This window comes from Salvelinus fontinalis, chromosome 15, assembly GCF_029448725.1.
Source record: "Salvelinus fontinalis isolate EN_2023a chromosome 15, ASM2944872v1, whole genome shotgun sequence".
Lineage (NCBI taxonomy): Eukaryota > Metazoa > Chordata > Actinopteri > Salmoniformes > Salmonidae > Salvelinus > Salvelinus fontinalis.
Window position 1 is genome coordinate 13,214,983 of NC_074679.1, and position 20,622 is coordinate 13,235,604.

The 20,622-nt window shown below is 45.0% G+C and overlaps 1 protein-coding gene across 1 annotated transcript; it reads left to right on the plus strand.

The window, feature by feature from the left end:
- Positions 1-10,021: 10,021 nt before the first annotated feature.
- On the plus strand, positions 10,022-15,324 carry LOC129811446 (platelet-activating factor receptor-like). The gene is made up of 2 exons (XM_055862747.1): positions 10,022-10,230; positions 12,217-15,324. Exon 2 carries the CDS (start codon positions 12,217-12,219, stop codon positions 13,402-13,404), a length of 1,188 nt encoding a protein of 395 aa, XP_055718722.1. The 5' UTR covers positions 10,022-10,230; the 3' UTR covers positions 13,405-15,324.
- The last annotated feature ends 5,298 nt before the right edge of the window (positions 15,325-20,622 follow it).

Here is a 20,622-nt window from a genome sequence, read left to right on the forward strand (position 1 = left end):
TGAGTTGTGGTGATTGGTAGGGCTTTATTAGTCAGCCGGCCCGCCTGTTTCTTTGTGCGGGATTGTTTGGTGTAACATTTGTGTACGTTGGAGACGAACGTGTTTGTGCCTGTTCGTGGGTTTTGCTATGCTGTTTTAGTCCCTGTGTTTGGGGCGTTTGTTTTGTTCGGCACCCAGTGGTTTTGTGAGGTGGCCTGTGTCAGCCGTTTGTGCAATAAAGAGCACTATTTTGAACTCTCTGTTTCCTGCACCTGACTTCAGACCCACGACACCCAGATCGTTACACTAGGGTAAACAAACTGGTAACATTGTGTATTTATATTTGGTTTATATTCAAACTTGGGCTGACAAGGCTACCTAGACTTTTTCAATCTAAAATGATTAACTGGAATTATCAATGAACATAGACTGTGAGTACACTATGCAAACCTGCATAAAGCAAGCTCAGCCCTGTGAGTTTTAAAATCTTGTTGCTTTCTCAGTCTGTGTACAGGAAACCCCCTTTAAAAATAATTAATATGAACAAGTACAAGGTTGCTCCAAGGCCAGGAGTTTTTCCAGGAGTTCTTAAAAAAAACATGTGACCTGATTAGAAAAGCTCTCGTCCCATCATAGCACATATGAAACCTTTTTACAACAGATTAATCATGTCATACTGTGTAAGGTCCGGAATTTTACCAGGTTATGTTACAAGATCAGGAAAAACTATGGGCCCGAGAATCTTTTTTTCGCCACACCACTTTGTGATCTGTGGTGCTGACCTTGAGGCTGACCTTGAGGCTGACCTTGGCCCCTAGCTTCTCCATAAAGGCTTTCCAGACCTGCGACGTGTGTCCTCCGGGAAGGCCATAGTGCCAGAAGACCTGCAAGAATAGTGTCTCAGGGGCCTGGAGAGCGGTCGGTAGACCAGAGAGAGGGATAAAATGGCAGGATTTAGAGAATCTGTGGAGAAGCTGGGGGCCAAGGTCAGCCTCAAATCCGGGTACCGGCCTCAGTCCAATGGGCAGGTGAAGAGGACCAACCAGGAGCTAGGAAGGTTCCTAAGGAGTCACTCGGCACGGGGAGTGGGCCTGGTTTCTTCCCTGGGCGGAATAAACCAGAACTCACTTCGTCACTCCTCCACCGGGCTGACTCCCTTCCTGTGCTTCCTGGTATATCAGCCGGCCCTGGCTCTGTAGACTCCGAGCCAGACCGAGGCCCCTGCAGTGGACGAGTTGTTCCGACACACAGAAGAGGTGTGGAACGCCGTCCATCTGAGGTTCCAGCGCACCATCAGAAGGATCAGGCAGACCACCACCACAGTGAGGTTCCCGTTTTCTATCCTGGTGATCACATCTTAGTTAGCAAATTAGATGTAGCCTATCACAATGCCATCCGTTTTGTCACCAAATCCCCATATTCTACCCACCACTGCAACCTACATGCTCTCGTTGGCTGACCCTCGTTTCATATTCGTTGCCAAACCAACTGGCTCCAGGTCATCTATAAGTCTTTGTTAGGTAAAGCCCCGCCTTTTCTCAGCTCACTGGTCACCATAGCAACACCCACCCATAGCACGCGCTCCAGCAGGTATATTTCACTGGTCATCCCCAAAGCCAATTCCTCTTTTGGCTGCCTTTCCTTCCAGTTCTCTGCTGCCAATGACTGAAACGAATTGCAAAAATCACTGAAGCTGGAGACTTATATCTCCGTCACTAACTTTAAGCATCAGCTCTCAGAGCAGCTTACCGATTACTGCACCTGTATACAGCCCATCTGTATATAGCCCACCCAACTACCTCATCCCATATTGTTATTTCTTTTTGCTCTTTTGCACCCCAGTACCTCTACTTCCACATCATCATCTGCACATCTATCACTCCAGTGTTAATGCAAAATTGTAATTATTTCGCGACTATGGCCTATTTATTGCCTTACCTCCCTAATCTTACTACATTTGCACACACTGTATATTTAAATGTTTTCTGTCGTGCTATTGACTGTACGTTTGTTTATCCCATGTGTAACTCTGTGTTGTTTTTGTCGGACTGCTTTGCTTTATCGTGGACAGGTCGCAGTTGTAAATGAGAACTTGTTCTCAACTGGCCTACCTGGTTAAATAAAGGTGAAAAAATAATAATATATGTCTCTCCAGCAGGAACCTCCTGCTCCACCTGCCCTGCCGGAAGCTGAGCTCCCAGTTTGTGGGGCCCTTCAAGGTCCTCCAGAGGGTTATTGAGGTAACTTACCAACTACCAGAGCTCACCCTATTTTCATGTTTCCCTCCATATACCGGTGGTTCTCTCCCGACATCATGGGAGTAAGCTTCAGTACCTGGTGGACTGGGAGGGGTACTGTCCAGAGGTGCACTGTTGGGTTCCGGTGGCTGACGTCCTGGTCCCCAAGATTTTCATCTCCTCCGTCCAGACTGGCCCGCTCCTCGCTCTCGGGGCTGTCCTCCTGGCCACGTCGTCCTGCGGCTGGAGTCACGCGTTGGGGGGTGTACTGTCACGTCTACGCCCGTTCCCTCTCTCCGGTGCTCAACGTCGCCAGTCTACTAACCACCGGTCCTGGCAACCCACATTACGCACAACTGGCAACCATCATTACGCACATCTACTCCCCATCATTATGCACTCCTGGACTTCATCCTTACCTTGATTACTTCCCATTTATTTAGCCCTCAGTAGTCTCAGTCTTCAAGCAGGTTTTGTTCACATTCAGTATACGTCTCCTGTTTTGTTTATCTGCTTATTCTCATTGTTAAAATTACCTTCTGCACCTGCTTCCTGACTCCTATCGTATATGTTACAAGAACAAATAGCTTTCTTATTCCATTGGTCATTAATGGCTATTATTCTTCTGCTTCTCTGGGGAATAATTCAGCCAAATATCAATGGCTTAAAGCTATAGTCTGCCTATCCACCCGCTGAACTGCGGCATGGGGCTCAGTAAAAGTAACCCCTCTCAAATTCCTATACAGTGCTCTAGATACAATGACTGACAGGGTTCTGAAGGGGTAATACAAGTGCTTAATTTGCAAATCTGGAGGTGCCGGAACAAAAAATGAGCATGAGGGGGCGTGACCATGAGGGGCTCTGAGGTACTGGAACACATGGAAAAAATAAATAATCTTTATAATCAAATACATTTTTTATTGGTCACATACACATGGTTAGCAGATGTTATTGGTCACATACACATGGTTAGCAGATGTTATTGGTCACATACACATGGTTAGCAGATGTTATTGTGAGTGTAGCAAAATGCTTAAGCTTCTAGATCAGACAGTGCAGCAGTATCTAACAGGTAATATCGAACAATTCCACAACGAAACCTAATATCTAACAAATTCCACAACAAAACCTAATACACACAATCTTGTAAAGGAATGGGATGAGAATAAGTATAAAATATATGGATGAGCAGTGACCAGAGCGGCTAAGATGCAAAAGATAGTAGAGAATAGATAGTGAAGGATACAATATATACATATGAGATGAGTTATGCGAGATATGAAAACATTCTTAAAGTGGCATTATTAAAGTGACTTGTGTTCCATTTATTGACCTCTCTAGGGTACGTGAGACGTTAGCGTCCCACCTCTTCAACAGCCAGTGAAACTGCAGGGCACCAAATTCAAATACAGAAATACTCATTATAAAAATCCAGAAAACAAAACATATTTTACATAGGTTTAAGATTAACTTCTTGTGAATCCAACCACGGTGTCAGATTTAAAAAATGCTTTACGGAGAAAGCATACCTTACGATTATTTGAGAACATAGCCCAGCAGACAAATCATTACAAAAGTAACCAGCCAAGTAGAAGAGTTAAACAAGTCAGAAATAAAGATAAAACCAATGATATCAAGTCTGTAGGTAGACAGCAGCCTTTCTGTGCTAGTGGTGGCTGTTTACCAATCTGATGGCCTTGAGATTGCAGCTGTTTTCAATCTCGCTGTCCCAGCTCTGATGCACCTGTACTGACCTCACCTTCTGGATGGAAGCGGGGTGAACAGGTAGTGGCTCGGGTGGTTATTGTCCTTGATTATCTTTTTTGCCTTCCTGTGACATCGGTGCTGTAGGTGTCCTGGAGGGCAGGTAGTTTGCCCCCGGTGATGCGTTGTGCAGACCGCACCACCCTCTGGAGAACCCTGCGGTTGTGGGCGGTGCAGCTGCTGTACCAGGCAGTGATACAGCCCGACAGGATGCTCTCGATTGTGTATCTGTAGAATTTTGTGAGTGTTTTTGGTGACAAGCCAAATTTCTTCAGCCTCCTGAGATTGAAAAGGTGCTGTTGCACCTTCTTCACCACACTGTCTGTGTGTGTGGACCATATCAGTTTATCGGTGATATGTACACAGAGGAACTTAAAACTTTCCACCTTCTCCACTGCTGTCCCGTCGATGTGGATGGGGATGCTCCCTTTGCTGTTTCCTGAAGTCCACAATCATCTCTTTTGTTTTGTTGACATGGAGTGAGAGGTTATTTTCCTGAAACAAAGCAGGTAATCAAGCCTATCACTGTATTGTTGTCTGCAAACCTGATGATTGAGTTGGAGGCGTGCACGGCCACGCAGTCGTGGGTGAACACAGGAGTACAGGAGAGGGCTGAGAACTCACCCTTGTGTTGGCCCCAGTGTTGAGGATCAGCGGAGTGGAGATGTTGTTTCCTACCTTCACCACCTGGGGGCAGCCTCTCAGGAAGTCCAGGACCCAGTTGCACAGGGCGGTGTCGAGACCCAGGGTCTCAAGCTTCATGATGAGTTTGGAGGGTACTATGGTGTTGAATGCTGAGCTGTAGTCAATGTACAGCATTCTTACATAGGTATTCCTCTTGTCCAGATGGGATAGGGCAGTGTACAGTGTGATGGCGATTGCATCGTCTGTGGACCTATTGGGGCGGTAAGCAAATTGGAGTGGGTCCAAGGTGACAGGTAGGGTGGAGGTGATATGATTCTTGATTAAAAATACTTAGGTCTAAACCCGACAAATAAAAACAGCAGAAAATATCCTGTTTGTATGATGCTTTTTTAATTCAATGATACATATATATTTTTACATTGTTTACAAACTGATATGTAACATGTATTAATGCCAAAATAACATGAAAAACAGGCCCCCCAAAAAACTAAAAAAGATATATACATATATATATATATATATATACATTATTTTTTTGTGCAAAAAATATGGGTCTCAAAACATTTGGGGCTCTGACCCAACTGCCCTGAATGACGGTTCGCCACTGTTTCAATCACATCCATCTCTCCACTCCACCTGTCTGCCTCCCTTTCTATCTGTCTTGTCATGGAAATTCTAACAAGTGAGAGAGACTTCTTGTCATTTCTTCAAACAGTCACTTTTATTAATAAGAATTGCAATAATGAAGCTGGTCGGCCACACACTCTTGAGTGTAGGACCGAGAGTTCAACAATACCGAAAATGCAGAAGTCTTATACAGTAGACATAAAAATGCTTTGTCATGGCTGGTACCACCCCTCCCGGTAGAGCAGGGCCTCATAAACTATTGGGTGTGTGAGATCATAATGCACAAACAAGTGATAACGCCAGTTCCGTTAGGCCCTTTTCTCAAGCCTCTGTTCTCCACACAATTATTCCCATGAAAGATAGAAAAAGAACAGGATGGACTGAAGAGCTGCAGTCACTCTCAAAGGCTCTTTGTCTTTGGCCACGTGACCAAGTTTCTCAGAAGCAAAGATGATTAGAAACAATAACATGTCTATTCTATTCCTCACGTTATCTCTATCTAGAGTCACACCATGTCCTTGACGATATACCCAGACCAGCTGCAGTGAGCTAGAGGGGAACCATCCTTTCTCAAAAGCACAGCATCGGTAGTTATGAAAATCTCTTACTATTAGTAAATATATAATTGTTAACTATTAATATTAAACAAAGCAGGTAAAAACCACATTTCTCTCTCACAGTCTTCACTTGAGCTATTGCTAGAGAAGTGCAACATTGTATCAAATGATCACTGGGTTTGGCTGAAGCTGTCCCTAGCGAACTTGCAACATTGTATCAACTAGCCTATTCCGGGCCCTCAGAGTTTCCTGTGCAAGTGAGGTTGGGACAGACAGCTGTATATAGGGGATCATCAGATCATGATATTTTGCTCGTTCACACAGAGGCTTGGTGATTATTGAGGCCGGGAGTGCTGGAACAAATTTTCAAATACTGAGGAACTTTAATTCGCAATGGATGTTAAAAAAACTGACTTTGTTGACTTGTGTGAGTCACTCAAGGACAACTGTGTGTGTGATCTTATATAAACCCAGCAAAAAAAGAAACGTCCCTTTTTCAGGACCCTGTCTTTCAAAGATATTTCATAAAAATCCAAATTACTTCACAGATCTTCATTGTAAAGGGTTTAAACACTGTTTCCCATGCTTGTTCAATAAACCATAAACAATTAATGAACATGCACCTGTGGAATGGTTGTTAAGACACTAACAGCTTACAGACGGTAGGCAATTAAGGTCACAGTTTTGAAAAGTTAGGACACTAAAGAGGCCTTTCTACTGAGTCTGTTAAACACCAAAAGAAAGATGCCCAGCGTCCCTGCTCATCTGCGTGAACGTGGCTTAGGCATGCTGCAAGGAGACATGAGAACTGCAGATGTGGCCAGGGTAATAAATTGCAATGTCCGTACTGTGAGACGCATAAGACAGAGTTACAGGGAGACAGGACGGACAGCTGATTGTCCTCGCAGTGGTAGACCACGTGTAACAACACCTGCACAGGATCGGTACATCCGAACATCACACCTCTGGGACAGGTACAGGATGGCAACAACAACTGCCCGAGTTACACCAGGAACGAACAATCCCTCTATCAGTGCTCAGACTGTCCGCAATAGGCTGAGAGAGGCTGGACTGAGGGCTTGTAGGCCTGTTGTAAGGCAGGTCCTCACCAGACATCACCGGCAACAACGTCGCCTATGGGCACAAACCCACCGCCACTGGACCAGACAGGACTGGTAAAAAGTGCTCTTCACTGACGAATCGTGGTTCTGTCTCACCAGGGGTGAGAGTCGGATTCGCGTTTATCGTCAAAGGTATGAGCATTACACTGAGGCCTGTACTCTGGAGCAAGATCGATTTGGAGGTGGAGGGTCCGTCATGGTCTGGGGCGGTGTGTCACAGCATCATCGGACTGAGCTTGTTGTCAATGCATGCAATCTCAATGCTGTGCGTTACAGGGAAGACATCCTCCTCCCTCATGTGGTACCCTTCCTGCAGGCTCATCCTGACATGACCCTCCAGCATGACAATGCCACCAGCCATACTGCTCGTTCTGTGTGTGATTTCCTGCAAGACAGGAATGTCAGTGTCCTGCCATGGCCAGCGAAGATCCTGGATCTCAATCTCATTGAGCACGTCTGGGACCTGTTGGATCGGAGGGTGAGGGTGAGGGCCATTCCCCCCAGAAATGTCCGGGAACTTGCAGGTGCCTTGGTGGAAGAGTGGGGTAACATCTCACAGCAAGAACTGGCAAATCTGGTGCAGTCCATAAATATTTACACATTTTAAGTTTGCTGAAAATAAACACAGTTGACAGTGAGAGGATGATTATTTTTTTGGTGAGTTTAGATAGACACGTGTGTGCCTTTCCAAATCATGTCCAATCAATTGAAATTACCACAAGTGGACTCCAATCAAGTTGTTGAAACATCTCAAGGATGATCAATGGAAACAGGATGCACCTGAGCTCAAATTCGAGTCTCATAGCAAAAGGTCTGAAAACGTATGAAAATAAGGTATTTGTGTGAATAGGCCGTGGCTCGGGTGGTTGATGTCCTTGATTTATATTTTTGTCATTCATGTGTCATCGGGTGCTGTCGGTGTCCTGCAGGGCAGGAAGTGGTATTTCTAGGCTACAATGTTGTGCAAACCATACACCTGGGCTGACCCAACACTAATTCATTCTTAGACTATCAGTCACTTTTTAACAATTACGTTTTATAGAGGGCAGGACAATTACAGAGGAAGCAACTCGAATTAACACTGATAGCTTTTATTGGAAATTATAGATTGCAAACAGTGAAAAAGAATGTTCATGCTAGATGTTCCAGATCTGGACAACTTGGTTCTGGAACGAAACAGGATCTGGCTCAAATTAAGTAGCCTACTGGGTAAGACACTTTTGTGTACTGCAACTGTGGCTGACTGTATAATACCCATACTATCTAGCCTGTTTTAAATATCGAATCGGCATTAGGGCCCCCAGGCCTAAGCGCTTTTATTATTGTCTTTGTGTTGTTGATGAAAACAGAGGAGAAGAGCATTCAGCAACGTGGTAAAAACAAAAATACTGCGCATATTCACCTAACCTATCATGCGTGCAATGATGTGTGAGGGGGAAAACAGTGTTTGTTATTTTTACTAAGTTATTTGTTGTTGTAATACCCCAAATGGATGTGGCAGTTTCACCAATTAAGGATTCCAGATTAAAAGGTGGTAATTACTGTAGTAGTATAAGCCTAACATTGTGCAGGCCTTTCTGTTATTTTCTAAAGATATGACCCCCTATCCACTGTAACTTAGGATCCTTAGTTGTTCAATTCTAAATACCACCAGGGGTGCACGTACTGCACGTGAACATTACTTGGGTTTTTCCATTGAAGTTGATGCTTGATCAAACCTCTTGATATAGGGCAGGCTATAGGGGGTGATTCATGCCAGAATTAAGCCTTGTGAAGCTACTGATACCGCTCACCAAGTCACCTTCCTAGCGCCATAAAATAACGCCACAAATTAACATGGACTGTCAATGGAGACAAGTTTGTTTCTAAGGCAAACTACCGATGCGTCCACGTCAAGTGACACATACACATTATGTAGACGTAGTGTTCACGTCGCATAACGTGTCACTGACACGTCGCGTGTCAGTTTGTGTGTAAGTTTATTATGAATGATCTTACCATGAACGCCTTAAAAAGGTCTAAATGTGTTACGCGTCACGTGCTACTTTAAGTGTCGTCCAGCATGCTTTGCTCCACATCGCCGGTGGGCGGAGCTACAGCTCGCCTATGGTGAACTAATATTTACTCTCAATAGTCTTTTGTACAGCTGGAAGTGGCGGTTACTTAACGTGATCCAGTAGTTAGCCTTCAGATTGACTATTTGGAGAAACCCCGGGGCCAGTGCTAGGAGCACCAAGCTTTCCCAGGTCTCACCTTCCTTTTCCAAATCTACCAGTTATATGCATATAGTATATTCTGGGCCCGAGATGCAGGCAGTTTAATTTGGGCATGCATTTCATCCAAAATTCCGAATGCTGCCCCCTACCCTAGAGAAGATAAACTAACACGAAAGTTAACCATTTCACATTTATACTTGATAGAGGTAGGGACATCCCAAGGATCCCGAATAGCACAGATCCTTTGGGAAAACCTATGAACTCCTCTGTTCGACTGAATGGACATCCCAAGGATTCCGAATAGCGCCTATGAATTCCTCTATTCGACTGAAAGCCATGGACACAACTCTTATTGGTTGTCTGATGTAGGCTACTGGGAACTGTTAACAGCATAGTCTATGATTGGCTAACAACATTTAGATCTGTATACAGCGAGATAAGATAACATACCATACCATGAGGTGTTGAAAGAAAGACAAATTACCTATAGATCAGACATAATCTTTTCCAGGCCATTAGCGATAACAGGAAATACACACGACGTAGGCTACACCATAGATCAAGGTGGCTACTTCGGGAATGTGTGCTTGCATGGGAACATTTTTAAGTTTCTAACATTTATGTTTGAGATTTAATTAATATATATATATATATAACTAGGGACATTATGGCATTCATTAACACGCAACACAGGCGTCACTCAGATGTTAGTAAGGCGTTGGTAACATGTCATATCAGTCAGACGTTCAATGCTAGGCAACAGCCACATTGTGGTACAGTTGCCTAGGCTTATATATGTCTCTTATCACCCCTTATAGCAGGTAGCGCAACCAGTCTGTTAAGTACACCTAGCCGGAGTTGTCAGACGCCCGCCTCCGATCTTCCTGGTCGATTAATTTCAGGAATTTCTCTTGTTTCTAGAAACGTCATTGTATATGTATATTCGCGCACATGTATTAGGCTATAGAGATGTTTACGATGTAGCCTAACATATGCTGGTTTCAAATGAACCTAATAGCGTTTATCTAGAACACACACACACAGAGAAATACAGAACGAAACGAGGAAGGAGCCACGCGCTCGGGTAAGCGCAAATTTCTTAGTAATTTTCATAGAAAACATAACTGTTTTTTAACAGAAAAAGTAGCCAAATACTAGGATCCACATGAACTTTTTGCTTGAAATGTCAAATATGTTTTGCATTTCTTTATTAGCATACCTGTGAAAATGTTTATAATTATTTATTGTTTAAAAGTTTAAACAAATGTACACGTCTAACATCTTTCATTGCATTAGTAATGAGTCTCTACTAGAGCCAGAGTTAAAGCTGCAATATGTAAATTATTGGGCTACCCAAACAAATTCACATACGTATAGTTATACAGTTATAGAGTTATGGATCTGTCATTCTCATTGAAAGCACATCTAAGAAGCGGTAGATATGTTTTATGAAAAATAAGGTCCCACTATTGTTTGTAGAGAAACGCTATAAAGCATTTTTTACTTTTCCTATTGAAAAACGATATGCGGGAACAATAGAGGAATAGAGGAGCACGTCCAGTCACTCAGGTCAGAGGCAGTAGGGATGAAAATGCATTATTGATATGTGCGCGCATTTTCCATCATGCTGTCCTGCGTGAGCATTCGAAATGGAACAAGTACTTTTGGGTGTCAGGAAAAAAATGTATGTGAGTAAAAAGTACATATTTTCTTTAGGGTTGTAGTGGATCAAAATTTGTAAAAACTATAAATAGTAAATTAAAGTACAGATACCCCCCCAAAAATGACTTAAGTAGTACTTCAAAGTATTTTTACTTAGTTATTTTACACCACTGGTCATGTTTTAATGTTGCTGTCGTAAGTTTACTTTGCTGTATTCTTTTTATTTATCTTATCAGACATGACACAATGGAAGTTCCCTCTGGAAAAATTATATTCTAACCTATTCTAATCTAGGGCTGTAACAGGTTTCTTTTTCGTTTCAAGTATGAATGAGTGTGAGTATTTCACATATTATGCCTTTATTGTCCTTTTTCTTGAAAATAGTGTGGGATTTACTGTAACCAGGACCATTTTTAGTGATGTAGTTCATCCAGAATGTGGGAATCCCATACTATGGAACTGGCCAGGGTAAATTCAGTTCAATCTCCCTTTCCGCTTGGTCTCAGTGGCTTCTCATTCCTAAGTGAATGTCACTAGGGTGACAAAATAGTTCTATAACATTTGGCAAAGCACCAGTCAAGATATCATGTCATGTCATATAATAATATAGAAATATATATATGTAAGATAATATAATATATGGCATTAAGCAGACGTTTTTATCCAAAGTGACTTACAGTCATGTGTGTTTTACAGTCATACATTTGATGTATTGGTGGCCCCGGGAATGTTGTATCATAGCATCTTTTATGTAGCACCATTTATATGACTTGCCACTAAGTAGGGTTTATGAAGACTTCATGAAATCTCTATAAAGATGTATAGTCTAATTTGTTGTTAATATAAAGTGGCACTCCTTTTGTTATTGTCTGCTATACTAATGACATTTGTCTAGATGTGACTGGAACTATGGTCATCAACCAGCAATCATCATAAACAAAGCGCAGTTGCCATGGTCACATGCTAGTCGCGTTCAACGAATCAGCAAGTCGGAAATGTCAGAGTTCTGACTAGCATGTGAATGCGGCACGTGTTGTTGCTTAATAGCAGACCAGAAAAGGCTGGTGACACAAGTGTTGTAAGACACTTCCTGTATGTGTCATAGCTGACTGTTACCATAGGTGTGTTTTATGGTTTCTATAGATACAACTGTATTTGATTTACATTTACAGTAAGTTGTGAAACTCTCAAATATGGTGGTATGATACACTTTGTGTGTTTATCAGGAGTGGATTCAGTGAATCAAAAACTGCACAGACTGGATAGGCCTATAGCTATTCATTTCACCTGAGAGTGACAATAGACATGTCCAGAGTCCTCCTACTGACTACAGTAAGAGTTGTACCAAAGTGAACATGACAGAGTGATTCTTGAAATATGAGTCTAATATGAAGTATTTTTCTCACAGATGGAGTTGCTTGCTTTAGCAGAACCAACAGTGGAGTCGACCATGGGGATGGAAGAGGACATGACAGTGAACACGACAGTGAAACTATCCACAGTCGGTAAAATAACCTTTCTGGACTCTGAGTTCCGTTACACCCTCTTCCCAGTGTTTTACGGTGTTGTGTTCGTCCTTGGTCTGATAGCCAACAGTTACGTGCTGTTCGTGCTGCAGCGCCTGCGCCACGCCAAGGCCATGAGTGAGATCCGCATCTACATGGCCAACCTGACTGTTGCCGACCTCCTCTTCGTGTGCGCCCTCCCCTTCTGGATTGGCTACTACCACCACCGCGGTGACTGGCGCTACGGCGACTTCCTGTGCCGCGTCACTGGCGCGTTCTTCTTCATCAACACCTACTGCTCCATCCTCTTCCTTGCCGCCATCAGCGTCAACCGTTACTGGGCCATCACACGCCCGCTTGATGCCGCCTCGTCTGACCATTGGCGCCGCGGAGTGGCTGTCACCATGGTAATCTGGGCACTCACACTGTCCATGTCTGTGCCGTACCTCTTGGAGACGGGCATCCAGGTGGACGACGGCAACGTGTCGCGCTGCTTTGAGGGCTACCACAACAAGACTGACGACGAGAAGCGGACTGTGGCCACCACCCACCTCATCATCGTGGGGTGCTTCGTCTTGGTCTTCTTCCTCGTAGTAGTCTGTAACCTGCTCATCGCCCGTGCCCTGCTCGCCCAGTCCCCTACCCAGACTCGGGGCTCCAGTTCATCCCAGCTCCGGGGGGTTAAGGGCCAGGCCCTGCAGATGCTGTGTGCCGTGGTGGGGGTGTTTGTGGTGTGCTTCCTCCCCCACCACGTGGTCCAGGGCCCCTGGACTCTGGCTGTACTGGAGATCAAGGAGGGCATGGGCAGAATGGACTGGGGCCAGCGGACCAGGCAGTGGCTTAACGATGCCCACCAGGTCACCTTGATGCTGATGGGGCTCAACTGCCTCCTGGACCCTGTAGTGTACTGCTTCGCCACCAGGAAGTTCCGCCTCTACATCAAGGACCATCTGAAAAAGGTGGGGAGGGGGAAAGGATGCTCGGAAACAGCCATCACACACATTTCTATGGTGGAGTGCAAGAATGTGAGCCAGCGGCTCCATAGCGAACAGAAGCAGCTGTTTAAATCTCTAGATGACATTGTATTGTAGATATTGTGTCTAATGCTAATGCTGACTGTTGTTAGTGACCACATCCTCAGGATGCTTCATTCCATCACACCCACACCTAACAATGCACACAGTGCAGAACATGCACTCTGCTATGTAGCCTCATGTTCATTCAGACACATTCACATGAACACATGCCCCACCCAGAGTATGGTTCCCCTCTAGATGTCTTCCCTGTAGGGATTTGTCCTGGCCACTGTGCCAGCTATAATCAGTGCTTTGAAATATTTGGACCATTGATTCTTTGTTTTCACATTTCAGTTGTACTGTACATTGTATCTCACAATGTATCTTACACTTTATAGTGACTTCAATTTCATCACATCTGTTTCTTCCTGTTCTTCTAGTGTAATCAGAGAAGAAAAGCAGACGTTTCATAGGGAACAGGAGCTTCTATAAAGGATTGCAAAATAGCTCTACAAACTCAGTCCCAAGCCACTAGACTAGATGCTTAGATAAAATGGATATCAAATTACATTTTAAATATCACATGCGCCAAATACAACAGTGAATTGCTTACTTACAAGCCCTTAACCAACAATAGTTCTATCACTGTTGGAGCCTTCTAAATTGGGTGCTGAACAATAGCTGGTCGTGAGCAAGGAATTAAAAAATCCTTGGTCTTGAGCAACTAATATGGACATATATTAATAACAATTAGCTTTTCAGGATGCTGTCTCCGTAAAGTTAAAGCATTTTGTGATAAGCTAACCTTTGTAATGAAGTGAAACTGTAATTGCCAAACGAGCTATGCAGGATGTGTTGATTTTAGCCTACCGATTATTTTAGCCTACTCTCACGTGGTACGATGTGAAATTGTATACCTTTTGCAATTTTTGTAAGATTGCAAAAGAAATACTGTGAGTCAAGAAGCACTTTCGGTCACACTTTCTTTGGAAAATCTGGATAACCCATCTAGAGATTCTGTACATACTATGAATAAGCTATCTGTTGATAAGAAATTGCTTGCTAAGGTTACGCTTATGGTTAGAATAAGTGTTAGCTTAAGGGTTAAGGTTAGGATAAGGGTTATGTTTAACATTAGGGTTAAGTGCTAGTGGATAGTTGAAATGTAGTGATATTATTGTTACAGCTACTTATTGCACAGAATGAGGGAATAATAAGCTTCACTGCCCTTTTTAAGAGCCTGGTAACCATGTGAGGAACTTGATGACTTCTCAACTGCCAGCTACTGAAGTATTAACAGAGACGTGTGGGTTATGAAGTAAATAGACCTCTGTTATAAATGTTGCAGTAACTGTAACTCTGTGTCTGTGATGCATTTAAAACATATTGTGTAATACGCTGTACTGCATTCTCAATGTAAATATGAACTAACAGATATACTACCGTTCAAAAGTTCGGGGTCACTTAGAAATGTCCTAGTTTTTGAAAGAAAAGCTCATTTTTAATCCATTAAAATGACATCAAGTTGATTAGAAATGCAGTGTAGACATTGTTAATGTTGTAAATGACTATTGTAGCTGGAAACGGCTGATTTAAAAAAAAAAAATGGAATATCTACATAGGCGTACAGAGGCCCATTACCAGCAACCCTCACTCCTGTGTTCAAATGGCATGTTGTGTCAGCTAATGCAAGTGTATCGTTTTAAAAGGCTAATTGATCATTAGAAAACCCTTATGCAATTATCTTAGCACAGCTGAAAACTGTTGTTCTGATTAAGGAAGCAATAAAACTGGCCTAACAACATTAACAACGTCTACACTGTGTTTCTGATCAATTTGATGTCATTTTAATGGACATAAAATGGGCTTTTCTTTCAAAAACAAGGACATTTCTAAGTGACCCCAAACTTTTGAACTGTAGTGTATATTGTTATTGAAATGCCTGTTTTTTGTTTCACAATAGGTATTGAATTCAAAGCTTCCATTAAAAGATTCCGAGAAATATCACATCAGCACATTTGTTTTGTATGTGTTTTTAAATTGAACCTTTATTTAACTAGGCAAGTCAGTTAAGAGCAAATTTTTAGTTACAATGACGGCCTACTCCGGCCAAACCCGGACAACGCTGGGCCAATTGTGCGCTGCCCTATAGGACTCCCAATCACGGCCGGATGTGATACAGCCTGGTGTAACAGTCCTGACCTGTTTTATGTTGTTTTTATGTGTTTATGGTCAGGGCATGTGTTTTGGGTGGGCAGTCTATGTTATCTGTTTCTATGTTGGTTTCGGTTTGCCTGGTATGGCTCTTGATTAGAGGCAGGTGGTTTGCGTTTGCCTCTAATTAAGAGTCATATTTAGGTAGGGCATTCTCACTGTTTGTTTGTGGGTGATTGTCTCCTTTGATGTTTTCGTGTTGTCGATGTATATTCACAAACGGGACTGTTTGGCTGTTCGTTTTGTTTCGATGTCGTCTGTTGCCTGTTCGTGAGTTTACGTTTCAGTTATGTAAGTTTATGTTCAGGTTTTCGTTCTACGTCGTTTTGTTATTTTGTAAGTTTTGAAAGTGTTTGTTTTTTCGTGTTGCCATCATTATTCAGTTTTGTCGTTTATAAAATAAAGATGGCTTATTTCCCTGACTCCGCATTTTGGTCCGAAGATCCTTCTCTCCTCACCTCATCCGAGGATGAGGAAAGCGACAGCTATTACAGAATCACCCACCAACAAAATGTGACCAAGCGGTATGGGAATGCTCGACGGAGCAACAAGGACTTTTGGACTTGGGAGGAGATCCTGTCTGGTAGAGGACCCTGGGCGCAAACTGGAGAATATCGCTGCTCTCGTGAGAAGAGTGAGGCAGCCACAGCCCAGGAGCGGTGGTTTAAGGAGGCAGCTAGGAGACGTGGATGGAAGCCGGAGAATCAAGCTCGAAACCGGAATTATGAGGGGACACGTCTTGCACGGAAGCCCGAAAAGCCCGTGAGTAACTCCCAAAAATTTCTTGGGGGGGGGCTAAAGGGTTGTGGGCCAAGGGCAGGTAGGAGACCTGCGCCCACTTCCCAGGCTAACCGTGGAGAGCGGGAGTTTACGCAGTAGAGCGCACGGTGTCTCCTGTACGTGTGCATAGGCCGGTGCGGGTTATTCCACCTCCCCGCACTGGTAGGGCTAGATTGGGCATTGAGCCAGGTGTCATGAGGCCGGCTCAACGCGTCTGGTCTCCAGTGCGTCTCCTCGGGCCGGCATACATGGCACCTGCCTTACGCATGGTTTCCCCGGTTCGCCTACACAGCCCGGTGCGGGTTATTCCACCTCCCCGTACTGGGCGGGCGACCGGGAGCATTCAACCAGGTAAGGTTGGGCAGGCTCAATGCTCAAGAGAGCCAGTACGCCTGCACGGTCCGGTATTTCCGGCGCCACCTCCCCGCCCCAGCCTAGTACCTACAGTGCCTACACTACGCACTAGGCTACCAGTGCATTTCCAGAGCCCTGTTCCTTCTCCACGCACTCTCCCTATAGTGCGTGTATCCAGTTCAGTGCCTCCAGTTCCGGCCCCACGCACTAAGCCACCTGTGCGTCTCCTAAGTCCTGTACACACTGTCACTTCTCCCCGTACTAGTCCTGAGGTGCGTGCCCTCAGCCAGGTGCCACCAGTGCCGGTACCACGCACCAGGTATAGAGTACGCTTTGAGAGTTCAGTGTGCCCTGTCCCTGCTCCACGCACTAGTAGGAAGGTGCTTATCATTAGCCCGGTGCCTCCAGTTCCGGCACCACGCACCAGGTCTACAGTGCGCCGTATCCGGCCAGAGCCATCCGTCTCCCCAGCGCCATCTGAGCCATCCGTCTCCCCAGCGCCATCTGAGCCATCCGTCTCCCCAGCGCCATCTGAGTCATCCGTCTCCCCAGCGCCATCTGAGCCATCCGTCTGCCAGGAGCCTGCAAAGCCGCCCGTCTGCCATGAGCCTGCAAAGCCGCCCGTCTGCCATGAGCCTACAGAGCCATCCGCCAGACAGGAGCCGCTAGAGCCGTCAGCCAGACAGGAGCCGCTAGAGCCGCCCGCCAGACAGGATCTACCAGAGCCGCCAACCAGACAGGATCTGCCAGAGCCGCCAACCAGACAGGATCTGCCAGAGCCGCCAACCAGACAGGATCTGCCAGAGCCGCCAACCAGACAGGATCTGCCAGAGCCGCCAGCGAGCCATGAGCAGCCAGAGCCGCCAGCGAGCCATGAGCAGCCAGAGCCGTCAGAGAGCCATGAGCAGCCTGAGCCGTCAGAGAGCCATGAGCAGCCTGAGCCGTCAGAGAGCCATGAGCAGCCAGAGCCGTCAGAGAGCCATGAGCAGCCAGAGCCGTCAGAGCGCCATGAGCGTCGAGAGCCGTCAGAGCGCCATGAGCGTCGAGAGCCGTCAGAGCGCCATGAGCGTCGAGAGCCGTCAGCCTGCCATGAGCGTCGAGAGCCTTCAGCCTGCCATGAGCGTAGAGAGCCGTCAGTCTGCCATGAGCGTCGAGAGCCGTCAGCCTGCATGGACCTGCCAGAGCCGTCCAAACAGGACCTGCCAGAGTCCTTCAGCCGGGATCTGCCCTTTGTCCCGGTGTTGCCCCTTGTCCCGGTGTTGCCCCTTGTCCCGGTGCTGCCCCTTGTCCCGGTGCTGCCCCTTGTCCCGGTGCTGCCCCTTGTCCCGGTGCTGCCCCTTGTCCCGGTGCTGCCCCTTGTCCCGGTGCTGCCCCTTGTCCCGGTGCTGCCCCTTATTCCGGTGATGGTCCTTATCCAGGTGCTGCCCCTTGTTCTAGTGCTGCCCCTTGTCCCGGTGCTACCCCTTGTCCCGGTGCTGCCCCTTGTCCCGGTGCTAGCTGTTTATTTAGGGGAAGGTAGTGTTAGGGTGGTCATTAGAAGGGGTAGACAGAAGAGGGGAGTGACTATGGTGGTATGGGGACAGCGTCCTGAGCCGGAACCACCACCGTGGTCAACTGCCCACCCGGACCCTCCCCTGGACTTTGTGCTTGTGCGCCCGGCGTGCGCACCTTGAGGGGGGGGTACTGTAACAGTCCTGACCTGTTTTATGTTGTTTTTATGTGTTTATGGTCAGGGCATGTGTTTTGGGTGGGCAGTCTATGTTATCTGTTTCTATGTTGGTTTCGGTTTGCCTGGTATGGCTCTTGATTAGAGGCAGGTGGTTTGCGTTTGCCTCTAATTAAGAGTCATATTTAGGTAGGGCATTCTCACTGTTTGTTTGTGGGTGATTGTCTCCTGTGATGTTTTCGTGTTGTCGATGTATATTCACAAACGGGACTGTTTGGCTGTTCGTTTTGTTTCGATGTCGTCTGTTGCCTGTTCGTGAGTTTACGTTTCAGTTATGTAAGTTTATGTTCAGGTTTTCGTTCTACGTCGTTTTGTTATTTTGTAAGTTTTGAAAGTGTTTGTTTTTTCGTGTTGCCATCATTATTCAGTTTTGTCGTTTATAAAATAAAGATGGCTTATTTCCCTGACTCCGCATTTTGGTCCGAAGATCCTTCTCTCCTCACCTCATCCGAGGATGAGGAAAGCGACAGCTATTACACCTGGATAAAATGTAGACAAACAAGAAAAAGAAGACTTTTCAAACCTCTTTACTTTTTAGAGATCAAGTCTAGCTTCTCTTTAAATATTAAACAAACTCTAAATATTAAACAAACTCTAACTCTCTTAAGGACAGTTTCTCTGACACAGATTAAACATAGTCCTGGATGAAAAAGCACGGTAAATAGAGTATCTCTTGATAGAGTTTTTAAGTCCAGGACTATGTTTAATCTGTGTCTGGGAAACTGCCCCACAGTGTTTTAGAATGAGCAAAGGAGGATTTAACTCTTCTGTTATCTACATTATGTGATTTATCAAGCAGGTTATTTTAGTGTTACATTCATGTCACATATGCATATGTTGTTGCTGTCCTTGGTTAAATCCCATCACCCTCTCTCATGACAAAATATAGGAATCATCCCAAGATGGCGTAGGAATCATCCCACGGTGGTGTAGGAATCATCCCAAGGTGGTGTAGGAATCATCCCAAGGTGGTGTAGGAATTATCCCAAGGTGGCGTAGGAATTATCCCAAGGGGGTGTAGGAATCATCCCAAGGTGGCGTAGGTATCATCTTATGTCATGTAGGCGGGGCACAGGTTGCTGTAGGCTTGGTTGGTTTCACAGCAGTTCAAATAGACTTCTCCCTCATCCCCAGCCTGGGCCTGACTCCTCCCCCTAGTTGTGACAGCAGACACGTGATCAACATAGTGATCAACATAGTGAGCAGCTAATTATAATCGCATACACAGGAAGACAAATGTAAAACACACAAATATGATTTGTTCATCATGCTCTTACTTTGGTGCTTTTACAGGTCCAGTAAATCCTGGAAGTGCATGGAAAATACATCACAGTAAATCAAACCAACACTCACAATGTCTGAATGAACATTGTAGGCTTTTCAGAAACCTACTACAGTCCTATATTGTGATCACTTACAAACTGAATCATAGATTGAAACATATGTGCCTACATAGGTGCCTCTATCTGCAGTATAGCCGAACACTTGGCAGAACTGTTGATACAGTGGAGTACACATGACAGTGTCACTCACCTTTGGCCGGTGCACTATTGGTGGCCAAGGTCTCTTGACCGGCCCTCTCTTTGCTCTGCTGCCTCCAGAGCCACAGCAGCAATAAGGGCAGTAAGAACCCGGCAAGGGGAACCAGCACCAACCCTGCCACTCCTGCATACACACTGCCTAAGGGGAGAGGAGGAATAGTCAATTGAACTGTATTGACATTGATGTGCCACAGGCTTACACTAAAATTATAAACTTTACAAACCTATGCTATAAAGTACTACTGTGCATCAAATATTGATACATACATTGAATAGCAGGGTTTGACAACATAAAACTATTGATAAATGCAATCCAAAGTTATAAAAACAGAATAATGACATAATAAGCGGCGGAGGTATAGGAGGTGTTGATAACATTTACTATAGCAAATTTCAATTTACAAAAAAAAAAAGACGTTTTCATTTTTTGAGCTTCTAGTCATGAAATCTATGCAGCCTACTCAATCACTTTTTATAGCTACTGTTTACAGGCCTCCTGGGCCATATACAGCATTCCTCACTGAGTTCCCTGAATTCCTATCGGACCTTGTAGTCATAGCAGATAATATTCTGATTTTTGGTGACTTTAATATTCACATGGAAAAGTCCACAGACCCACTCCAAACGGCTTTCGGAGCCATCATCGACTCAGTGGGTTTGGTACAACATGTCTCCGGA